We start from the raw sequence: 23,752 nt of genomic DNA on the forward strand, positions 1-23,752 counted from the left end.
TTTGTAATTAACGACAGTCATTTTATACTTGATTTTTGCAAACCATCTTGGATTTTTTTTACATGGAGAACCACTGATTGTCTTTGTTACTTGTCCCAACCTATTTCCTGAGCCATTAAACCATTGGTTAGACACCAACATCATATCCCCAAGGCAGATAGTAAACAAACTATGTCGGGTTTTAGTTTTTTTTTTTATTTAGATAACAATAACTATTTTAGACTCCAATTTTGAAAGCCATCTTGGATTTTTGGACATAGTGGATCGTTGACTGTCCTTGTAACTTGTCCCAGCTTTCTACTTGACCCTTGAAATCACCAATGAATAAAACCAAAGTAAAAGATACTAAAGTAGGTAATATATTATTGTGAATTTTTAGGCCATGGCAGCAATTTTTACGCAATCTTGGATTTTCAGGTACCCTGTAGTGCTTATGTTCACTCTTTCCTTTTACCCCCTACACCATTGAATACATGTATGCACCGAAAGCGATGTCTAGGGTAGATAAAGAGTCGGTTATGCTAATTTTCAGTGAATGGCGGCCATCTTAGACGCCATGATCTTAAAAATAACCACTTTCCCGGATGCGGATTTTGGTCGATTTTTTAGTATGTTATTCCTGATATCAAATAGTACCAAAAACAAATTTTTTGGGTTCAAAATAGAGCAAAAAAGGGTGTAGAATGGCGGCCATATTGTTTTTGCCAATTTGAGGATTTTAACATCAAAATAAAGGTTGGCAAACAGCATATTTGGACTCAGCGCCCTCAAATTGTGATAAAACACTTCTCAATTCAGCATTAACACGATTTGCTTAAGGCAGTCTACTTTTCTCAAATCTGGACCTGACTATATGTAGTTCGCTTAGCACCCAAGAAAATGTTCCAGACATGCTTTTAAGGTGTGCGTAACATTACGATTTGCTTGTTGAAACAATCACCAGATTGACTGTGAATGGTGACAAACCAAATATTAGATTTAAACATTAAAGCTTATAGATTTTACTTTAAATGTTTCGAGAGTTAAAAGTTAATCCGTTATGGGATTCAAAACAAATCCAATCCATTATAAGGCTCAACTGTTCACAGCAGATCTAGATTTATTTCAAATCCTTGACATTTAGAGCGCATCCCTCAACCAGTAACCTGTTGTGGCAGACTGACGAATGCGAGTCAGAGTAAAATCAGAGGAGGTAAGGTATTTGTTCCTTTGTCTTCAGGGAGTTCAAGAACATAGTAAATGAATTGAAAATCCCCGTCAAATGACAAAGAAAGCTAACAAATCCTTGTCGGAAAATGGTGATCCGGAAACAGCAGTTTCGTCCTATAATTCAAGCTGACGAAAAAACGTAATTCTTTCGTGTGTTCAGAGTCCGGGACGAAACTGATGTTTTGATTCACCAATGTTTTATTAAGACTTCTTGGTTGTTCATTGTCACGAAGAGCATCACAGGGGGCACGTGCCCCCCCCCCCCCTTTGAGAAGCAAAATTAAAATGTGTAATGTAAAAATGCCATTAAAACAGAGGTGTGCCCCCTCTTTTGAAATTGAAGACCTTTTTTTCTCTTTTTTTTTGCTTGTCAAATTTTGGGGGTACGAAATATCCTTCATTTGTGGTTTAAAACCTTTTTTTTGGCTCGTCAAAATTTTCCTCAAAAAAATGTGCCCCCCCCCCTTTTGGAAAATCCTGGATCCGCCCCTGCATTTGACAATATATATTCTATGTTCCTGAATCCGTCCTGCATCGTAGAGCGCAAAATCCCTACTGTGAGTGTGACATCGGCCGAGGTAGCCTATGGGTCAGTGTCTGACAAGCAGTAGATTACAGCTTCAAATTTCCGCTTGTTCCAATGTTAACAAAAATTATATTTCTGATTCATTATTCAGATCGAACACGCAATTTTTTAAGTGAGTGCATACCCCCTGAAATCCCTATTACTCATTTTACCTTTTAAGCTCCCCTCATCAATCAAACCTCTACCAACCTGCCTTGTTCACCGAAATTGTGCATCTTTCAACTTTAAGCATTGTTAAATGGTCTTCTAACTTTAATTACAGCACTTCCCTTTAACACAGGTCTCTATAATTTCAATGACATTTTCAGCGTTATTACGGTCTGTTCTCCTGCGTCTCTTTTCATTTTTTAAAGCTTGATATCATGTACAGTTACTTTCCCTCTACTTCTGTTACTTGAGCAAAATCTCATAAAAAATTGGTGAGGGTTAATTTTTTTTTTTTTTACATTAATGACATTTCAAAAGCGAGTTTCCAAAAAGTCCGAATCTTACTGGCTTGTCTGAGACAGTTCACAAGAGTGGATAGTAGCTCACCAACTGAAAAATATAGTATGGTAGAAGCTCGAGTATTTCTTGATGATCCCTTATCGACCATTTCTGTGCAAGACATGTAAGATTTTTTTTCTGCAGAAATGACTAATCAAAGTGGAAAGGAACTCTTATTAGGATTCTTAAGTTCACCGACACCTCGAATTCAAGGTCATTAGTTTATACTTCCTCTATGGATCTGTCAGAGGTCGTGGTGTATGGTGATGGATAATAGGGATTTTCGCAACAGCAATGGAACGTATTAAAAAAAAAGTAATTGTATTGAAAATGCCCGTCAAACGACAAAGAACAACTGGAAGGTCTTTGTCGAAAATTGGTGAACCGGAACAGCAATTTTGTCTTAAGTTTCGGAGCGGACGAACAATATAATGTTGTTTGGCTAGAGTCCAAGACGAAACTGCTGTTTCAATTCACCAATTTTCGATAAAAGTCTTCTTTGTTATTCATTGTCATGAAGGGCATTTGACAATACATTTTCTATGTTCTTGACTCCGTAGTGCGTTGTGGAAGCGAAAACTCGCTATTGTTATCATCCACGGACAAATCTGCTCTGTTCGTATTGGGTGTGGGATCAGTTACAGTATGACTAAAATCATGGGTAGATATGAAGATGCGTGGATCTGAAGTTGTATCAGGTGCCGATACTGATCCAAAGGCCGAGTCGGGCTCCACACGCCGAGCCGTTCTTCTCCTGCACGATAGCGGCATGATGTGCTCAAGAGTCCGCTTGAACGCTTGCCTGAACTGATTATTCGTTATACAGTAGATGAAAGGGTTGCAGGCAGAATTCAACATAGCAAACCAGGTCGACAGGACGTAGATCCCTTGGGGAATAGCGGTGCACGACGGGAAAGCGAAGCAAAGCATCGTAATGGTATGCGGGAGCCAACAGATGAGAAAGATGCCCATGACGATAAGCAGAGTGGTAGCAGCCTTGGTGTCCTGTCGCATTTGTTTGGCTCGTTGGACGAAAGCCTCTACTGTCTTGCGATTCCTGCTCCGAGGCACACTTTCTTTTTGTTCTTTTACGCTATGCTGTGTCCTCATCTGCTTCCGGTGCGCTGACGCGATCCTAAGTATGTGCCTGTAGGAGTAGGTCATCAAGGATATCGGGGGTGCCAAGTTTACAACGACAATGGTGATTGTATATGACATATCTGTAGACCAATCAGCAGAGCAGAGATATTCCGATTCGATGTACACGAACTCTGACCAGCCCAATACTGGCATGACACTGAAGAACAAAGACTGCGTCCAGATCCAGACCAGAAGAGCCACTATGCGGCAGGTCGACATGCGTTGTGCGTACTGGAAAGGGTACACGATGGCGAAGTAGCGATCGAGTGCTATTGCTCCCAATGTATTGATGCTGGCCGAACAAGCTAAAACAAGCGACGCTCCAATAATGCCACATATGATTTCACCGAATATCCACTTGTCGTATATACAGCTGACCAAAATAGTGGTCATGTTCAGGATAGCGTTCAGAAGATCTGCAATGGCTAAATTGGCAATGAATACAGACGTTTTACTGTGAAGAACGTTTTCGCGAACGATTGCCGCCAACACAAGTATGTTTCCAGCGATGCTCAGGACTATGATTAAAGCCATTGTCAGTATCGACAGTATCACCTCTGCTGTGGATCTATCGTCCACTCCTAGTATATCATTCTCGTTTCCAGTTCTTTCTGTCGACACATTCCACGCAAGAAGAGTTTCAGCGCTTCCCATCGCATCTAGATTGCATCCGGTAGAAGATTCTATCTGCTGTTAGTCACCTACCTGCCTACGCGGGATGAGTAGGAGTCAGTAGCTGTATCTATCTGATGTCAGTCACCTACGTGTGATAAGTGGGAATCGAAAGCTATGTCAATGCTTAAAAGGTTAGTTCGTAAACAGTATCATCTCCGTATCCAGGAAAATGCTTAAAATCATACAATGAAGCCAATGATTTTCCAAATGAGACTCCAATTTGGTACCTGACGTAAATGATAACAACTCCTTTCTGCCAAAGCACATCTACAGAATAGGAAGTTCGACTGCACTGTTTCAAAACTTTAGAATGACTACACACACTGGCATCTGATGTCAATTGATTTCCTTCTTCGATATTTAAGCACAAGCCGGAGCCAGGTAAACTTGCACACCGCTGGACCAATCATACCAATTAGTTCATTGTCTTGTCTGAAAAATATGTTGTTAGTTTGTATCAAATGATATCGACCTTTTACCAGTAGATCATCTTAAGAAAATGGCATTATTTCAAGAACACCTGGGTCCCGTGATGGAGCTTGACTAATGATCTGGGGACCGTTTCATGAAAGTTGTCAGCACTGACAAGTTGTCTTTCTCCGACAGTTACCATAGTAACAGTCAGAGGCCAGTGCCTCTCAGCCAATCAAAACCAAGGATTTCACTGAAATTGTCAGCTCTGACAAGTTAGACAGTGCTGACAACTTTCATGAAACACCCACCAGGTGTTTCCATCTTCTAATTAGAAACCTTCATCCGGGCTCGTGAGAAGAGACGCACATGGACCCCTTGATTTTAATCAGGTTTAACATGTTTGAAACGTCAGTGTCATCAGTCTAGAAATTGTGAAATTTGAATTGGAATTTAACTGAGAGCACTTACCCGATTGAACGCTGGTAAATTCCCGTTACGACGTTAACGACAAGGAAGTGAAATGAAATATCTTATGTCTCTTTTTGAGTTCTTCTCCGGTTGTCTGCTGAAGATCCTTTTCAGTACAGAACCGGGTGGCACTTGCCTCCGTGCCCTTTGCAATATATTGCGAGTTTGCCATGAAAGCGAACATTTCAAAGAAACATACAAAATTGCACCAAACTGTGCAAGCAATTAGCGTGTGTTTTTCTCCAACAGCCAACCGGGACGATAGCAATATAAACGTGCATATACTGAATCACAATCACTTGGCATATCAGGGAAGATGAGTGGATTGGCGCTGATTAGAGATTGGAGACATGTGCCCTCTATGTTAGCTTTTGGGAAAGGGAACTTCCAAACACCAAGGTCCAATCTGGACTAATGAATTGGGTTTAGGGTCGTCAGCTCGGAAGTAATGACGTTCATATTACACCAGAAATGGCAAAACGGGATTCATTATCAATACAATAATGGGATCGTTATTGTATTGAGAAATTGTAAAGGAAAAAGGTTTCAGAAAGGGGAATGGGCGTCAATCCGAATTAGACCGGGGGGGGGGGGGGGGCACAAAGTCAGTGAGAATTGGGGGGGGGGGAAGTAGGCGGTGTTCATAAGGTTTGGTATGGCATAAGGGTTAACATACCCCCTTCCAATATAAATTTAGTATAAGAAACGATGAAATATATAGGCTTAACAATTTTTTTTTTGCATTGGTTCCTAAAAGCGAAACTCTTCCCTAATATACAACTTCCTATAACAAAATAATTTAGAAGCCCTCAGATCTCATGGGGAGTGGTAAAGCAAGGACCACAATGGCGCCCTCATCTATGTTTACTAAAACTTCCAGATTCGTTGAGCCTTCTCATCACTACACTGCAAAAACTCTGGTGTTGATTTAACACCAGCCCTGAATCTATTATGTCCACCCAAGAGAAGTGTTAAACAACACCAGTATCGTTTTGGTCTAACACCAGACAGGTGTTTATACAACACCAATTAGTATTAAAACAGCATCGGTTTGATTCCAAACTGGTGTTGTTTCAATACTTCTCTGGTGTGGACATATATAGATTCCGGGCTGGTGTTAAATCAACACCGGAGTTTTTGCAGTGTAGAATCTGAATAAATAACGGAATGGACCCATGACGTCTCCTTTCCCTGTATTCTGTCCATCTATCTCTCACCCTCTTTTTATCTCCCATCTAACTCTGTCTTTCACTTTCTCTCTCCTTCCTTCTCCCTCCCCCCTCTCTCTATTTCTTGTTCTATCCCTCTTGTACATCGTTTATAATATTATTCTTAAAAAAAAACGGGTGTGACGGCACGAATGATCTTAATGCAAAGAAACTTGGAAAAATAGGATTCTCGTAATCCATTTCAACACCTGTAAGGATTCAGAAAAAGCGAACAATTATTCGTGACTTTGATAATGTTTATTACTGGCAAGTGATGCCATTTGGTATACTTTTACATTTCACCCAAGCATTTTTACATGATCATATTTTTTGGAAAAAAAAAACTAACAGCATAACGCTATACTGTTCCATTCAATTTTTGACTGAAATAGTACACAGTACATTATTACCTTTTAGGATAAATCATCAAATGTGAACCAATATTTTTAACAAAGCATGATCTATATATAGGCGATTTCTAGAAATATTATGCACAATAGTTCCTTACAAATTAGGCACTGATATAATAATTTCATTTAATTTCATTTCATTTATTTTCCATTTCCAACAATCATTTACAATAAGTTTTGTTACATACATCTTGATATAACAGAAGTAGATCTAAAAATTAGAAAGCGCACTGTCTATTAGGTAGAAGAACTACACGATATACTTTTCTTTTAGAGATTCTGAAACATATTGCTGCGATCTCTCAGTGTATCTCGCTGGAATTCTTTCTATGAGTGACATAAGTGACGTAATAAGCCAAAAATTTTGAGGTGGCTCAATATGGCGTATCGCGTAAAATTACTAAAAGTTACGAGCAAGCGCAGCGAGCGAGCAAAGACTACGACATTTTCATTACAAAATCCATGTTTTTCTAATATCCAAGTTTGTTATAAATTTTGACATTTCGAAAATAATATCATAATTCACCCTTAAGCCTTCTTTTTGTCTTTTAGTTTTTCTGGTCTTGATTTTTATTTATTTAGTTTTTTTTTTTTTTTTTTGGGGGGGGGGGGCAAGAGTCTCCCATCTGTACACAGTTGCATTATTGGATCCAGTTTCCACTGCTAGATGTTTCCCATTGCTTCTTCAATTGTCACTTTAAAACTTTCTTCAGAACGAAAGTCTTAACAAGCTCTGCAGAAATCATACCCATATTCCCGAGATAGTGGCTGCCGGACTTTGAAGGATTCTATTGTATTTCTCCATACACATCAGAACTGGCAATGCCTCTGCATGCAGGTCCAGAGCACATTTTCCTGCGGAGAGACACTTCTTTAGGCAAGTGGCTGACAGGGGCCAATACGTATTAGACCTCGCGTCTACGGTAGATTTCATTAAGCAAATCCGGAGGGAATAGGGAAATAGATCTAACGTTAGGGCCTTAAAGAAAAAACTTAAGTTCAGCTGACAACTCTTGGAAGGTTCTTTTTCAAAACTTAAACACAGAGAGAAAGAGAGAAAGAAAGAAGAAAAACTGATTTTAACCCAAAATCGTGGTGAGGAGGGGCAATTTTCACCTGAAAATCCATGGGGGACGTGCATGTCTCCACGCCCCCCCCCCCGTATGTACGCGCATAACTTGTGGTATTAGTGGTCATCATACCAGTATAGCGTCATGATCCCCCACAATAATCCAAGGGAGAACACGGCTCGTGTGGCAACTTTTCAAACTTTTTTTTAAGTTTCGAGCGAGCGAAGCGAGCAAGCAAAGTATTTGAGTTTTTTTTTATGAAAATTTAATTTTATGATAGATTGTAACTGATATTTAATAAAATCATATCTTAATCCATTTTGAAGTATCAATATTGGATAAATGCTGTTGACATTGATCAATAATCATTATTTATTTTCTCATATAAATCTTCTCTTTGGACTTTTCTGGCGCCTTTTGTCGTATACTCGTAAAGACAATCTATATCAAATAAAAAATAGTGTTTTCGGTGACAAGGGAAGACTTGTTTGCTTGAACAACCGCACTTTAAAGTTAATGAATTGTAATGAATTTGTTAATAAGTTCAACGCGCACGCACACAAAAACACCTGTCCAACGTGGACACGAACCAAAGCACTTCAAGAAATTACGATAGCTTTCATTTGTCAGATTAAATTTTTGTTATCATAATTTTCAAAGAGGTGGATATAGGGATTTCGACAGTGCAGCACAGCTACAGATCATCGGATATTAGGACACCCCCCCCCTCAAAAAAAATTGAGGGTGGTATATTAACGGGAAGAATGCAGAACTTTAACAAATCAAGGAAGAGAGGAGATGTAGAAAAGGCTTATCGGATGTTTAAACTTGCAAGTCATGTTTTAGTGACCCGACACTTGCTCCTGCGACAATTTTTCCGGGCTTAATTTCGCACAAGATGTAAGATGTTTTATGTTATGTTTAGGGTTAGGTTTAGTATGGAAGCTTAAAAGTGCCACCGAGATGTTGAGATAACTATCTTGGGAAGTCGACATCGTGATAGCAAAAGATCAGATGACGAGATCCCGGATCTCATCATGTCAACATCTTTTAGAAGAGATGATGAGATGACAAGATCTCGGATCTCATCACGTCAACATCTTTTACAAGAGATGATGAGATGACAAGATCCCGGATCTCGTCATGTCGACATCTTTCAAAAGAGATGATCAGTTGACAAGATCACGGATCTCATCATGTCAACATCCTTTTGAAGAGATGATCAGATGTCAAGATCCCGGATCTCATCATGTCAACATCTTTTAGAAGAGATGATCAGATGACAAGATCTCGGATCTCATCATGTCGACATCTTGTAGAAGAGAGATCAGTTGACAAGATCCTACACCATTCATTGCGAACATAACGCGGCGCTAAATTATGGAACGCCAGGCTGGACACAATTCGTCACCAACAGTACATGGTACATCCGCCAATTGGTGTGTCCAGATAGCGGAACATAGTGTTTATATATTATGGGGGCTACTAAAACATGTAAAAGATATATAAAACATAGTAGCCTAAAAGAGTGACCGTTTCAGACCCAAAACTGCCCCCAAAATTGCTGATAAACCCGACATTATCTGTTTTCAGGACAACCGTGAATTTCAGAGGAAGAGTGAAGAGTCACGGCCGAAAATTGCTGATTTTTTTTTTGGCTTGCCAGAGAATTCTGACATGCAATAGACATTGTCATGCTTTCAGCACCCCAGGACAAAAATCGGTCCCACATCCCTGCTGTGCACGTATACCCCTTTCATAAACCCATCCTCCAATTAGCCGCCTAAGAGTAATGCGGATAATTCAATAAAAATTGCGTTCACAAACTCCGAAAATAATCCGCACTATTTTTACGAGCGCCCGTCCTGAAAAAGGCGGATAATCGTCATGACAACTGCAAACGCTCCCTCCGATGCGGTTGTGTTGGAAAAGGGTGACCTTGTGACCGCACCATGGCAATTATCCGCATTATTTGAAAACGCGTTCATAAAGTCAAAATCTGGTCCCGATGCCGCTATTATGCGGATAATTGCAGCATCAAAATAATGCGGATAACTCTGGTCCTCCTCCGATTTTACGACCAAATTATGCTGCTATTAGCCGCATAATTGGGTTTATGAAAGGGGTACAATCAAAATGCACCAAATTGATTTTGTTTTCACAGTGTTTTGTGTTGAATTTGATATGTTTGCATTGCTTTAAATAACTGGGATTATACCTTTTCATTTTTTTTTGGGTAAAAAATACAAGGCTTTAAAAATCGGGAGAGGGACACTAGTTGCTTAGATTTGCATCAATAACAATTTACACTAATCTTTGGTTAAAATTATACAAGTCAATCACATTAAACTCCTTTTTAGAATCTGATTGAAATGACTTCCAAAGAATGCTGGAAAATGAAAGAATAAAAAAATATTTAAAGTGATCAGGCTACTCGAAAACATCAACAAATCCCAGATGTTGGTTGCGTTTCCTGTTTTTTTTTCTTCTTCTTCTTCTTCATCTTCTTAATTCTTCTTCTCCTCTTCCTTCCTCTTGTTGTTGTTGTTGTTCTTCTTCTTCTCTTTCATCCAGGCGCGGTTCTAGACTGAAAGTTTTTTTTTTTTTTTTTTTTTTTTTTTTTTTGGGGGGGGTCTTCTAGATAAATGCGTGACGTTCGTCATTTGAATACAAGGAAAATTGGCCCATCACGTCCCGGTGATAAATTAGTTTCAGTTGTTATGCGAGGGGGCGTAGCGACCGAGCGAAATAAAATCACATCAACTTGTATAACACCCTGGACCATGCAGTGATTTAGTTCCATGATAAGGGGGACAAGACTGGCAATGAGGAGGTCTGTGTTGTTACCCTCTCCAGGCGTCCAACTTCTTCATACGCGAGAAAGCGTAGCGAACGAGCAATAATGCTTGACTAAATAACACTCAAGATAAACTATCCGTCAAGGGCCGGTATGAAATTGAATATTGAAAACATTTTCCCCCGATCCTGTAGGGTGATTTAAAGTGATTTTTCCCATTTAGGGTAACAAAACTACCGCTCCTGATATCCCGTTTAGGGTGCTTTTCAAAAATGATTTTCGCCCATGCTGTAGGCCTACGTACAGGTCTCAGTGGCGGATCCAGGGGGGTGGCGCAGGGGGCGCGCGCCCCCCCTAATATTTGAGCGGCGCCGGAGGCGCCGCTCAAAAAAAAAAAAAAGTAAAAGAAAGAAAAGGCACTGCTTGAAAAAATAAAAATAAAGGAAAGAAAAGAAAAGGCGCCGCTTAAACTGTATACACTGATATAATATTAGCAACAGTAAGGAAAGACTATCCCCCAGCAAAGCACAATCATATCATCTTCCTTATCTTTTCTTTTAACTACCCTTTTCCCAACAACTTCGCCGGTTAAAAATAATCAGCAGTGCGCTGCCTGCATATAACTGGCGCCAATCAAGAATAATCAGCGCCACCTTAATCTAAATCGGAGCCGGACAAGAATAATCAGCGCTATTTGGTTATAAATCGGCGCCAGTCGAGAAAAATCGGCACTGCCAGAGTCTTAACCGGCGTCGATCAAGGATAATTTCTGCGCCACCTAAATCTAAATCGGCACCAGATAAAAATAATCGGCGCCATCTGGTTATAAATCGGCGCCGGTACAGAAAAATCGACGCTGCCTGAGTTCTTAACCGACACCGATCAAGGATAATCAGCGCCACCTAAATCTAAATCGGGGCCGGACAAGAATAATCAGCGCCATCTGGTTATAAATCGGCGCTGCCAGAGTCTTAACCGGCGCCGATCAAGAATAATCAGCTCCACCTAAATCTAAATCGGCGCCGGGCAAGAATAAACGGCGCCATCTCGTTATAAATCGGCGCCGGTAAAGAAAAATCGGCGCTGCCTGAGTTCGTAACCGGCGCCGATCAAGGATAATCAGCGCCACCTATATCTAAATCGGGGCTGGTCAAGAATAATCAGCGCCATCTGGTAATAAATCGGCGCTGGCTGAGTCTTAACCGGCGCCGATCAAGAATAATCAGCTCCACCTAAATCTAAATCGGCGCCGGACAAGAATAATCAGCACCACCTGGTTAAAAATCGGCGCCAGTCAAGAATAATCGGCGCCTCCTGGTTCTAAATCGGCGCCAGTCAATTATGAATTGCCGCTGCCTGAATCTTACGTGACGTCGGTGAAAATAATCAGCACTACTTGTTCTAAATCGGCGCCGGTCAAGAATAATCAGCGTCCCCTGGTTCCAATAAATAGGCGCCGGTAGAATAATGAAGAAGGTCCTATTGCAAACCAAATCTAGATCGGCGCCGGTCAAGAATGATCAGCGGCACCTGGTTATACATTTTATTGTTGAATGGTCATAACAAAGCTTGTCGCATGCCCTTACAGAGTGGACTGGGGCGGGGCAGTTGTCCACAGAATAACAGATGTCATGAAATCTTTAATTTATTTAAAAAATCCCAGAATCATACAAAAGCGTAGAGCATATCCTTTAATTTTGATCTTATTTTCCAATGCTTTAATAAAAAGAAGGTCAGTCACTTTTCTTCTTTACACATTCCACATTGTGCCACCTCTATATGGCCTTTAGTTTAAGACAGCTACTTTAGTGTTTTATGAAGATGATTCGATATTTTAGCCCAAAACTTTACTAAAACCCGTTGCTAGTACCGGGAATGTATAATTACGCAACCAGTCGTTTATTGAGATTGAGCTACACAACTCGTTCTTTATTTAAAATCGTGCTTAAATTATCCGCTTCTCAGATTGGAATATAAAAATTTTCAGCTCGCGCTTCGCGCTCGCATCATTTCTGTAGCAAAACCCCATACTTTTCATGATTAAATAGGTGAATAGAATGTCCCTTTTTCAGGACTAAACGTCAAAAGAACTCCCGCTTCGATTTGCAATAATCTTTTGCTGGATATAATCTTGTTCTTTACTACAAACGTCCGTTAAACTGTCATTTTTTCAGATCGAAATATCAAAATTTTAAGCTCGCGCTTCGCGCTTGCATCTATTGTTTTTTTAGATACCCATCTTAATCATTGATACCAAAAATGCATAGAATATCAAGCTTTCTGGTCAGAATATAAAGAAATTTCAGCTCGGCACTCACATTATCTGTGTAGTGAGATATGTATCCTCCTCATGAGTTACTACAAACAGTCCTAAACAGGCACCTTTTTCCTGTTTTTAGGTCAGTATACTAAAAAATTTCAGCTCGCGCTTCGCGCTCGCATTAATTTGTTGGTGAGATATGTGTTTATATCTCATGAGTCATATAAATATATATATATATATATATATATATATATATATATATATGCATATGTGTGTGTGTGTGTTTGTGTGAGTTTGTTTGTTTTGTGTGATATCGAGCGCCTTTGGAAAGTTGATTCATGATTTTGCCCCCCAAATCTTAAAAAAATGATCGACGCCCCTGTGTATATATATATATATAAATATACATATAGTAAAAAAAAACTTGTATCTCTATTTAAAAAGTATTTGCCTCATCGCAATAAAAGGGTTAATACACGAGATTTTGAAATCGCAAATAACATGCATAATTTGTGTTACTTTTTGCTTGTTTCTTTCTTTAATAAGTTTTTCAATCTCTCTCTCTAGATATGTTTTAGAAAGATTATATGTTTAAATTGATGTATATTTTATGTTATAATGAGATATGTTTAAGTGGACTTCAGGGAATGGTCGTACGCAGCAAGGGGGAAGGGGGGCACATTCGCGATCTGCTGTTGTGAAAAACGATTTTTTTTTTTCCCCCTTAACATTTCATGAAAATTATGAAAAATGTGCAAATGTGAGATGTGCACCAAATTTTCGAGTCTTGCCCCCCCCCGGAAATATTATCTGCGTGTGGTCATGCAAAATGGCATGACTGGAAATCCTACATTTTAAAAAGAGCATTTGACAGGGTCAGACTTTACCCCTTTTTCAACATTTTCTTTTATGGCGCCGGTGAAGTGCCAAAATATGTGCGCCGCTCGGCAGTGCGCCCCCCCTTTCGCCAAAAGCTGGATCCGCCTATGGGTCTCAATGGGACATGTCCTCGGGCACTTTACTAGTAGGTCAGAGAGCATAATAGCGACCGAGCCGTGAGAGAAACTACTGAAGAATGGCAAAAATTCACAGCACTTTGGCCAAAATAGGAGAAAAAATCAGGGTTTAATCTTCTATTTTACATTGGTAGGCCTAGTTTGATTTTCGGGGACGGGGGAGGAAAGAGCTACTTTGAAAAAAAATTGTTACTCACTCCTTATTGCTGACACTCGGTTATATCCAACAGGGTGTGTCCACAGTAGTTTACTGTATTGTACGTACAGGGAAATTATTGGCTGACTATAGTCGCACATAAATAGAGCATTAATGTATTTTAAGCTTAGATATTATTTTGCGAGGGAACTTGTAACAACCGAGCTAGAAAATTTTCGAATTTGAATTGTAAAAGTTTTCAAGAGCACTCACGACCTATAAAGGATTTGTGGTCATTTTTTATTGGGGGGGGGGGGGGCTTTATTCCTCATAGCCCACCCGTAGTACCGTGCTTGCTTCCTCTTGTTCTTTTTATTGTTCTTTTCCTTCTTCTCCTCCTTCTTTTACTCTTTCAACAAAATCACACTATGTTCCGCTATCTGGACACATCAATTGGCGGATGTACCATGTACTGTTGGTGACGAATTGTGTCCGGCCTGGCGTTCCATAATTTAGCGCCGCGTTATGTTCGCAATGAATGGTGTAGGATTTTGTCAACTGATCATCTCTTCTACAAGATGTCGACATGATGAGATCCGAGATCTTGTCATCTGATCATCTCTTCTAAAAGATGTCGACATGATGAGATCCGGGATCTTGACATCTGATCATCTCTTCAAAAGGATGTTGACATGGGTGAGATCCGGGATCTTGTCATCTCATCATCTCTTCCGAAAGATGTTGACATGATGAGATCCGGGATCTTGTCATCTCATCATCTCTTCTAAAAGACGTTGACATGATGAGATCCGGGATCGTGTCATCTCATCATCTCTTCTAAAAGATGTTGACATGATGAGATCCGGGATCTCGTCATCTGATCTTTTGCTATCATGATGTCGACTTCCCAAGATAATTATTTCAACATCTCGGTGGCACTTTTAAGCTTCCATAGTTTAGTGTTCAACCTGGGTTGAATTTTGACATTCGATTAGCATGATTAGTGTGTTGAATTTAGAGCGGAGCAATTGTCACAGGAGCAAATGTCATGGAACGCATGCTTTATCAAAAAAATTCATCGTATTAGTACTATTCAGCCAATTACAGTAAGCAAATTGTCACATCTGAAAACGTGTCGGACGAAAAATGCTATAGGTTCTCTCTTGCATATTGATGACTGTGCTGTAATATGCCTGTGACGAAGGGCACCGCTTCGCGAGAGGGCGATGCGGTTAGTTTTGCCGGGGAGCCGCTCCCGTTCATCAGTTTCTGACTTGAGAGTGCAGTTAGCCCCTAGTGTTGTTAAGACTGGTAAGAAATCATCACTTTACTTCTATGCTAATCTTGATCATGATAATGAAAGGAAAATGAAAGTAGAATTGAAGAGTGGAAGTGAAATTAACATGATTAGTGGGAGCATATGTTATTCATTATGTCATTTGCTTATTTTTATGGCAAAAAGAAGCTGCTGAAAACTGCTTATCTAATAAAAGAGAGCCAATGGAGTAAATTAGAAAGTCAAAAAGGGGCCTAAGCTTTCGATCCTAGCAGAATCTTCGTCGGAGGCAAAATGACCATTTTGCCTCCGACGAAGATTCTGCTAGGATCGAAAGCTTAGGCCCCTTTTTGACTTTCTGCTTATTTTTATGTTATGCTAAGGAAAAAAAATAATGACACTTGTATATACTTTTGTTATTGGAATTTGGAATTAAATAAATCAAATCAAATAATTGATGAATTAGGATTGGAGTTTGTAATTGATGAACAAGCAATATGTATGATGTGTACGAGATAGAAAGAGCCAATATCGAGTATGATGTCATAGGTTATTCTTACTTTAGTCTGTTCAGTAGTGCATAGGCGGATCCAGGGGGGCCGAGGGGCCCGGGCCCTCCCCCCCCCCCTATTGGCGGAGCAAAAAAAAGAAGAAAAAAAAAAAGGAAAAGAGAGGAGAAAAAAATAAAAATTTTGCTGGCGCTTCGCGCTCGCATTGTCTGTTAGGTGATTTACATAACTTGTTCAATATGGAGCTTAAATATCAAGTTTGGAAGTCAGTATACAAAGCATATTTCACCTCGGAAATCGAACTTTCATTATTTTGTGTGATTTACAAATTGATTTTTATAAAGTGCTCTGTAAAAATGTCAGTTTTATGGTCTGAATATTACCATTTTCTGCTTGCGCTGCACGCTCGCAAATTTTGATTTATCAGGTACTTATTATTTCCATAAAGTTTTTAAAATATCCTTTTTCAGGCCTGAATGTCAAACGTATCAGCTAGCGCTGCACGCTCGTGTGTTGCTGTGTGTTGCTGCCCTCTACGTTCTTTGACCAAAATGCTAATTGAGCGCTAATTGAGCTTTCAGAATACCGCCCGGGACGCAGAAAGCTTTCAAGAACATAGAAAATGTATTGAAATGTATGCCAATTGACAATGAACAGCTGGTAGGTCTTTTTCGAAAACTTGGTGAACCGGAACAGTTTAGGAGCTGAGGAAATATTGCAAGAATGTCGTTTGTCCAGAGTCCAGAAAAAACCCTGCAGGTTTTGATTCACCGATTTTCGACAAAGACGTCTTGGTTGCTCTTTGTCATGAAGTGCATTAACAATAGAATTTATATGTTCTTGAAAGCGTTCTGTGTCCCGGTGCAAAAACCCCTTTCTGTCGGTGAATTCATTGTATCGGACTCTTTTCTATCTAATAACTACCTACTTGCTTCCATTATCTTTCAGGGTTAATTTGTCATAATAGACCCTCGGTAAAGATATAGTTTTCATCCTTGGAAATTCTGGAAACTATCATCGTAAGAAGAAAACGTCACCGGGAATGATGTGGGACGTTCAGATCACTTCATTAAATATCCACTTTATAAAAAGCCTCACAAGAATCAACAAAGAAACCCACAGACAAAATAACAAAAGGTTTATGTTTTGGAAAACTGCGTTGCTAATTACATGAAGCCTCGACGGCCAATTTATTTTATCCCGACCTCCCCGACAAAGTGGATTAACCAGGTTTCTGGAAATTGGTGATATCCTTTTGGAGAAAAAAAATGCCTTAAATGTATCTTTTCTATCATCCGTGGAACCAGTTTACCTTATTATGTATAACCACTAAGATATCTTTGGTGAAAAGAATAATTATAAAAACTGAAGAAAAAAGCCGAATGCTTACGCCATACTATTTTTCTCACTTTAACATAAAAAATCATTAATTGTTTTAGTGTTCAGTCAGTGGCTTGAATCGCTTTAAAAGAGTACGAAACTGAATTTCAGCGGAGTCTGCAAGAAACTCATTGTTCCGGTTCACCAAATTTTCGAAAAAGACCTCCCAGCTGTTCATTATCATTTGGCAGACATTTCAATACATTTTCTATGTTCTTGAAAGCTTTCTGCGTCCCGGTGGATAAAAACTCACTACTATAGGAAGATACGGCAAAAGGAAAAAGCAGCGGGATGTCTGGCTAAAATCATAATGAGAAATTTTATCCCATCGTGACGGATAATGTAGAAGTTAATTTTTAGCAACAACACGGTGACCTTTTTATCAACAACCTTCATGAAAATGTTTTTTTCCTGATGATAAAGTGTTTCACATTGTTTCTCTTAAGATCCATCTGATATCCATCAGGAAAAAAATGCCTTAAATTTCTCTTTTTTTTCTATTATCCGTGGAACCAGTTTACATTATTATGTATAACCACTAAGATATCTTTGGTGAAAAGAATAATTATAAAAATTGAAGAAAAAAAGCCGAATGCTTACGCCATACTATTTTTCTCACTTTAACATAAAAAAATCATTCATTGTTTTAGTGTTCAGTAAGTGGCTTGAATCGCTTTAAAAGAGTACGAAACTGAATTCCAGCGGAGTCTGCAAGAAACTCAAAAATAAATTACAATTTTGCTCTTTCGTCCTTTCGTAAATCTTCATTCTAAGCTTGAGCTGATAACTTTTGTCACAGGATTTAATCAAATTCTTCAGAGCTTTCGATTTCCCCCGAATTTTTGTCCTCTGGGAAACGTGGAAGTGTCATCGCTTTCTTTATTTGTTTTGCGACTTCAAGACAAAAGTCTTTGAACTGTTAAATTACAACGGGCGTTTTTAGAACCTTTTCTTCATTTACAAACTATAGAGTGTGGTGTAATGCCGAAAATGATTATGTTTCCTACTTGCCCAAATTTGATTTCCAAAATCATTCCCATTATAATCGCAAATAGATTAATCCAATACGAATTAGAAACAGACTATATGTTGATCTAGCTCTGAATCTGGAAGCCTTCGATGATATTCCTTTTACAGATTATTAACAGATTTTAAATCCCCTGAAAATACCTCTCATTGTAAATCAGTTTGTTCCGCAAAGTTATGTCCGAGTCGAAGATGAGTTTTCAGAACATAACATTATATGATGATTTGCTAGGATCTGATGAGCCTGACCAACAATCTCCATTAATTCCTGACATACAGGAGCTAGTGGGCTTTGCAAATGTTGGCAGGACCGTTTTGAGAAGTGTCTTTGCGGCTATTATCATCGCATCTAACATGGTCATGATCGTAGCATACGCCATCGAGAAACGTCTCCGGACATACAACAATTCCTTCATTCTCAATCTCATCATCAGCGATTTGATGGTTGGATTCTCTCTAATCACCACTCTCGTGACAAAGTGTAGTAACGTCCAAGCACCAGTGTGTAGGATCTTATCGTGTATCAGTAAGGGTGTCGTCGGCGTTTCTGTGATCACCATTGTCGTCATCTGCATTGATCGGCATCAAGCAACGTACCATCCGATCAAGCACTTCTTGGGCAGAAGCAAAACCAAGGCGTGTATCCTCAATGCGATACCTTGGGTTGTCGCATTCTCTTTCTGGCTCTTAGTTGCCCTCTTCGGGCCCCGTTTCGACGCACAAGCCCCGGTGAGGATGGCCACGCAGCCGATGTCAGTTCTTCTGAATCTTCTACCACTGGTTGTCATCGCTGTTCTTTACGCCAGAATCCTGTACAAGATAAAGAACTCACTTGGGGCACAACGTCTTAATGATAAATTCGATATGAAGCCCAAGGATTCAGGATCAGGGATTGATCCTAAGACCGAGTCACCAGAAGGCACCATTTCAGTTCCGCAACCCCATGGTGAATCAGAGATGGCGAAGGATGACCGCGATATTGACCGGCCAGAAAAGGAAGGAAAGGTAAGTCAGTATGATTATTTTCTCAAACCACAACATAGTATATAAACAACTAATTAGTATTTAATGATAGATAACAACTAAACCGATTAATGTATTCCAGATTACTGGATCCTCAGGATGAATTACAATGGATTTCTGCAACAAACAGCATTTTTGCTGTCGGACTATACTAATATTTTTTTCAATAAATATTTGAAGGATGAATAATAATAAGGACCAAATACAACAAAGGACAATGTCCTTAAAACCAACAACATAGAGCATTTGGTGTTAGTTTTTTATTCATAGTTCTCAACCATCAAACAGTACAATTCCTGTCTTGAATGATCCAAAACACCAAAACGTCCTCAACAACAACAACAACAACAGTTATGATAACAATAATAGAAATAAATGATTTAGCTCCAGCTGCAAAAGGCACTTGGCGCGTTTAATTACAATCCTGCCGGGTACCCATCTACCTCACCTGGGTTGGGTGAAACACAGTTTTGTATTAAAAAGGTCAACATTTTTGCTCGCTCGATTTGCTCGCTCACAGCTTTTTTTACAAAATAAATTTAGCCATTTAGGCCTCGTCTAGCCCCCTGACAATTTTAGATTCGTAAAGTCACGGACTCGCTCTCCCCCTAAACTAGACAAAAAATCTATCACAGACAACCATGATAACAATAATTGTGTCAGTCATCCCTCCAATCTTGAACACCGATCGACTCCCATTGTTGAAATGCTCAAATTTAAGTGCAAATGTGATTTAACATTGTGTTTCACACTGTGAACACACTGTGGCACATATACTCTGCTTTTTCCAGTAGGAAAGTATCATTGAAATTAATTTGATTGTGATTATCAATAAAAAAGGAAATATTTTAAAAAGTAAGTGTCAATAAGCGACATTAGGAAGTATAACCATCAAGGCTCTCAAACATCTCCAAAATGGTTAAACCTTTTGTTATGGCCTCGTTTTTTTTTTTTATCTTTCTTGTTTTCAGGCAATCCGGAAGACTAAAAATCGTGAATCTGATGCTTCTGCTCGCAAAGCAACTCGCAACGTTTCCTTTATCATCATTTCGCTTTCGATCTCGTGGATGTCCCACATCGCCTTCTTCGTCTCCAGTGCAGTTGATCCGACGATCTTCTTTGGCGGGAGCGGGGGCGGGAGTAAGGTCCCGCTGGCCGTTGGTGCATTTTTCGGGACGCTTTCCTACATCAACAGTATCCTGAACCCGATAGGCTATGCTGCCGCACAGCCGCTCTTTCGCCAAACCGTGGCGGGAATGATCTGCAATCCAAAGCATTATTGTTGATTTAACATTCAACAGTAGTTGCGTAATGAACCCCAATTTATGATGGGGTCAGGCTTAGCTAATGGGACAAAGTTTTGACCTTTTCAATACAGTTTTGTTAATTGTGATAGATGTTGAAGTATTAAATATTCCGAAAATAATATCACGTTTCACCCCTTTTATTTTCTTTTTCTCTTTTTTCCGTGTTCGTGAAAATGTTGGGGTTGTTCACGTCCCCAAGCCCTCCATCTGTACGCCAGTGACATCCAATATACCTTTCCTGAAGGTTTTATAATCAGCATTGGCACAACGTCACCCTATTCAAGTTTGGGGATGACACAATACATGTACTGTAGTTCACCCTCAACAACATGTTTGCTGCTTAAATTTACGTCATTGCCAGTCGGTGTCATAATTAATTGATTAGGCCAATTGTAATAAAGTTATAAAACGGTTTTTCTGGGACGCCCTGTACAGATTCAAAATATTGCCACAAAATGAGAATATATAAATATTTTAAGGTATGGACTATGGAGTATAGAGAAATTTCAGCGATGCACACTGAAGCATATCATTATCATCAGCGTCGCCACTGGCAATATTTCTAACACTAGCGTACACATGGGGGGGGGGGAGCGGCCGGGGGGATGTACTTGGTGCGACTCTGAAACCACAAAACATCCACGACCAAGATGAATTGAGGACATGAAGGAAATGAAAAGGAATGGAATGTGATATCATTCCTTGGAATCTGTCAAAACTTGGCACCAAATAAGACTTTCATTTTGAAAACGGTCCAAATAAGACTTTCATTTTGAAAACGGTCGAAAGTTTCACTCGTTCTCAATTTTTTTTTTCCCAATACGTCATGTTGCACCCCCTTCAAATTGCTTTGCTAATTTCGCCACTGACGTCTGAAATTATCCTCCCCTTCGTTAGATAACTAAATACTACTAATAATATAAATTTATGCAGAGTTCTGAGAGTACAAAATTGTGTCATATAGCGCTTTGCACGACGGACAAAGATTAAGGGCATAAGAAAAGCAAATTATATATATCAACTATTATGAAGCTATATTTATTTTGTATAATCATGATAAATCATATTTTTCTTGCTTACTTATGCGTGTGTCTATATATAATTCTTTAATGTGTATTTGGCTGAATCAAATTAAAACAAATGCTTATTTTTTTTGGACGCAATATTCTACCGTAATGACGAAATCACCATTGTGTAAATTGAACGAAGCGATCTAAAAGCAGAACTTTCGATTGTGTTCCACAAAATTAATCAATCAATCAGTCAATCAATCAATCCAGCCATCCATTCGTCTGTCCATTTTCTGTATATTCATTTACCACCACCATCTTAAATGATAACTAAAAATGAGTAGCCGGAGGAAAATAAAACGAAGAAGAAAAGAGAAGACTAAGCAGAAGAGGAGTATGAAAATTTTGAACTTGTATTATAAGAGGAATAATGATGATGACTATAATGATGCTGACTATGACGATGACTATAATGGTGATGACTATAATGATGATGATGACTAATTATGATGATAACTATAATGACGATGACAACAATGATGATGACTTTATAATGATGATGACTAAATAGTGTTGACTATTATGATGATGATAAATATGACGATGACTATAATGATGACTATGATTATGATGACTATAATGATGCTGATTATAATGATGAATACTATAATGGTGATGATTATATAAAATGATGATGACTTTAATGATGATGACTATAATGATCATCATCATTTTATATAATCATCACCATTATAGTATTCATCATTATACTCAGCATCATTATATTCATCATAATCATAGTCATCATTATAGTCATCGTCATATTTATCATCATCATAATAGTCAACACTATTTAGTCATCATCATTATAAAGTCATCATCATTGTTGTCATCGTCATTATAGTTATCATCATAATTAGTCATCATCATCATTATAGTCATCACCATTATAGTCATCGTCATAGTCAGCATCATTATAGTCATCATCATTATATTCATCATCATTATAGTCATCACTATTATAGTCATCATCATCTTATATAGTCATCACCATTATAGTCATCATCATTATAGTCAGCATCATTATAGTCATCATCATTATAGTCATAATCATTTTATATAGTCAGCATCATTATAGTCATCATAATTACAGTCAGCATCATTATAGTCAAAACACTTTTATAGTCATCATCATTATAAAGTCATCATCATTGTTGTCATATTCAGTATAGTTATCATCATAATTAGTCATCATCATCATTATAGTCATCAACATTATAGTCATCGTCATCATCATTATATTCATCATCATTATAGTCATCATCATTTTATATAGTCATCACCTTTATAGTCAGCATCATTATAGTCATCATCATTATAGTCAGCATTTTATTATATTCATCATCATTATATATAGTCATCACCATTATAGTCATCATCATTATATATAGTCATCATCATCATAGTCATCACTATTATAGTCATCATCATTATAGTCATCATCATTATAGTCAGCATTTTATTATATTCATCATCATTATATATAGTCATCACCATTATAGTCATCATCATTATATATAGTCATCATCATCATAGTCATCACTATTATAGTCATCATCATTATAGTCAGCGTCATTATAGTCATCATCATTTTATATAGTCATCACCATTATAGTCATCATCATAATAGTCAACACTATCATAGTCATCATCATTATAAAGTCATCATCATTGTTGTCATCGTCATTATAGTTATCATCAGAAATTAGTCATCATCATCATCATTATAGTCATCGTCTTTATACTCAACATCATTATGGTCTTCAATTTCAAAAGAAGGGGCACACCTCTGTTTTAATGGCATTTTTACATTACAAATTTAATTTTGCTTCTCAAAGGGGGGGGGGGGGCACGTGCCGGCTGTGCCCCCTGGATCCGCCAGTGTAGACATGTCCATTGTAGTCATCATCATTACAATCATCAATATTATAGTCATAATGCTCTGAATATTTGCGAACCCGTCGGACTAATACAAAGCAAAAGCACTGACTGACCGAACTTGGGATCGCCATCTTCTCTAGGTTTTCGAAGTTCCCAAGGATCCTAAGACAGGGGGCTGGCTGAATATTTAAAGCCACATTTTCCGCGATCGGCCGCTCGAAGTTAATTTGGGTTTCTTTGAAGGGGTAGTCCTAATATAGTCACTTCTAAGCTTTATTCTTATAAATCAACATAAATACATAATAATCCCATAAGCCTTATTTAAATAGTGCGAGCGCGAAGCGCGAGCTATTTTTTTTATTTCGTGTATTTTTCCTAAAATTTAAACATTTTGGGCAATAT

General features: G+C 38.6%; 2 protein-coding genes across 3 annotated transcripts; one reads left to right on the forward strand and one right to left on the reverse strand.

Annotated features, from left to right (window-relative positions):
- Positions 1-205: 205 nt before the first annotated feature.
- Positions 206-5,287, reverse strand: LOC129261339 (D(2) dopamine receptor-like). Its single transcript, XM_064099429.1, has 2 exons — positions 4,979-5,287; positions 206-4,181 (listed from the first exon to the last, which is right to left on the reverse strand). Exon 2 carries the CDS (start codon positions 4,073-4,075, stop codon positions 2,822-2,824), a length of 1,254 nt encoding a protein of 417 aa, XP_063955499.1. The 5' UTR covers positions 4,076-4,181; positions 4,979-5,287; the 3' UTR covers positions 206-2,821.
- Positions 5,288-14,740: 9,453 nt separating this feature from the next.
- LOC129261338 (cholecystokinin receptor-like) lies at positions 14,741-21,928 on the forward strand. Of its 2 annotated transcripts, XM_064099107.1 has the most exons (3): positions 14,741-15,189; positions 18,349-19,074; positions 20,064-20,977. In XM_064099107.1, the coding sequence occupies exons 2-3, from the start codon at positions 18,424-18,426 to the stop codon at positions 20,376-20,378; spliced, it is 966 nt and encodes a 321-aa protein (XP_063955177.1). In that variant the 5' UTR covers positions 14,741-15,189; positions 18,349-18,423; the 3' UTR covers positions 20,379-20,977. The 2 variants fall into 2 exon arrangements, with proteins under 2 accessions (XP_063955177.1, XP_063955176.1); XM_064099106.1 differs by lacking the exon at positions 14,741-15,189 and having other exon boundaries at positions 15,786-19,074; positions 20,064-21,928.
- The last annotated feature ends 1,824 nt before the right edge of the window (positions 21,929-23,752 follow it).

Source organism: Lytechinus pictus, chromosome 5, assembly GCF_037042905.1.
Source record: "Lytechinus pictus isolate F3 Inbred chromosome 5, Lp3.0, whole genome shotgun sequence".
NCBI classification, from domain to species: domain Eukaryota; kingdom Metazoa; phylum Echinodermata; class Echinoidea; order Temnopleuroida; family Toxopneustidae; genus Lytechinus; species Lytechinus pictus.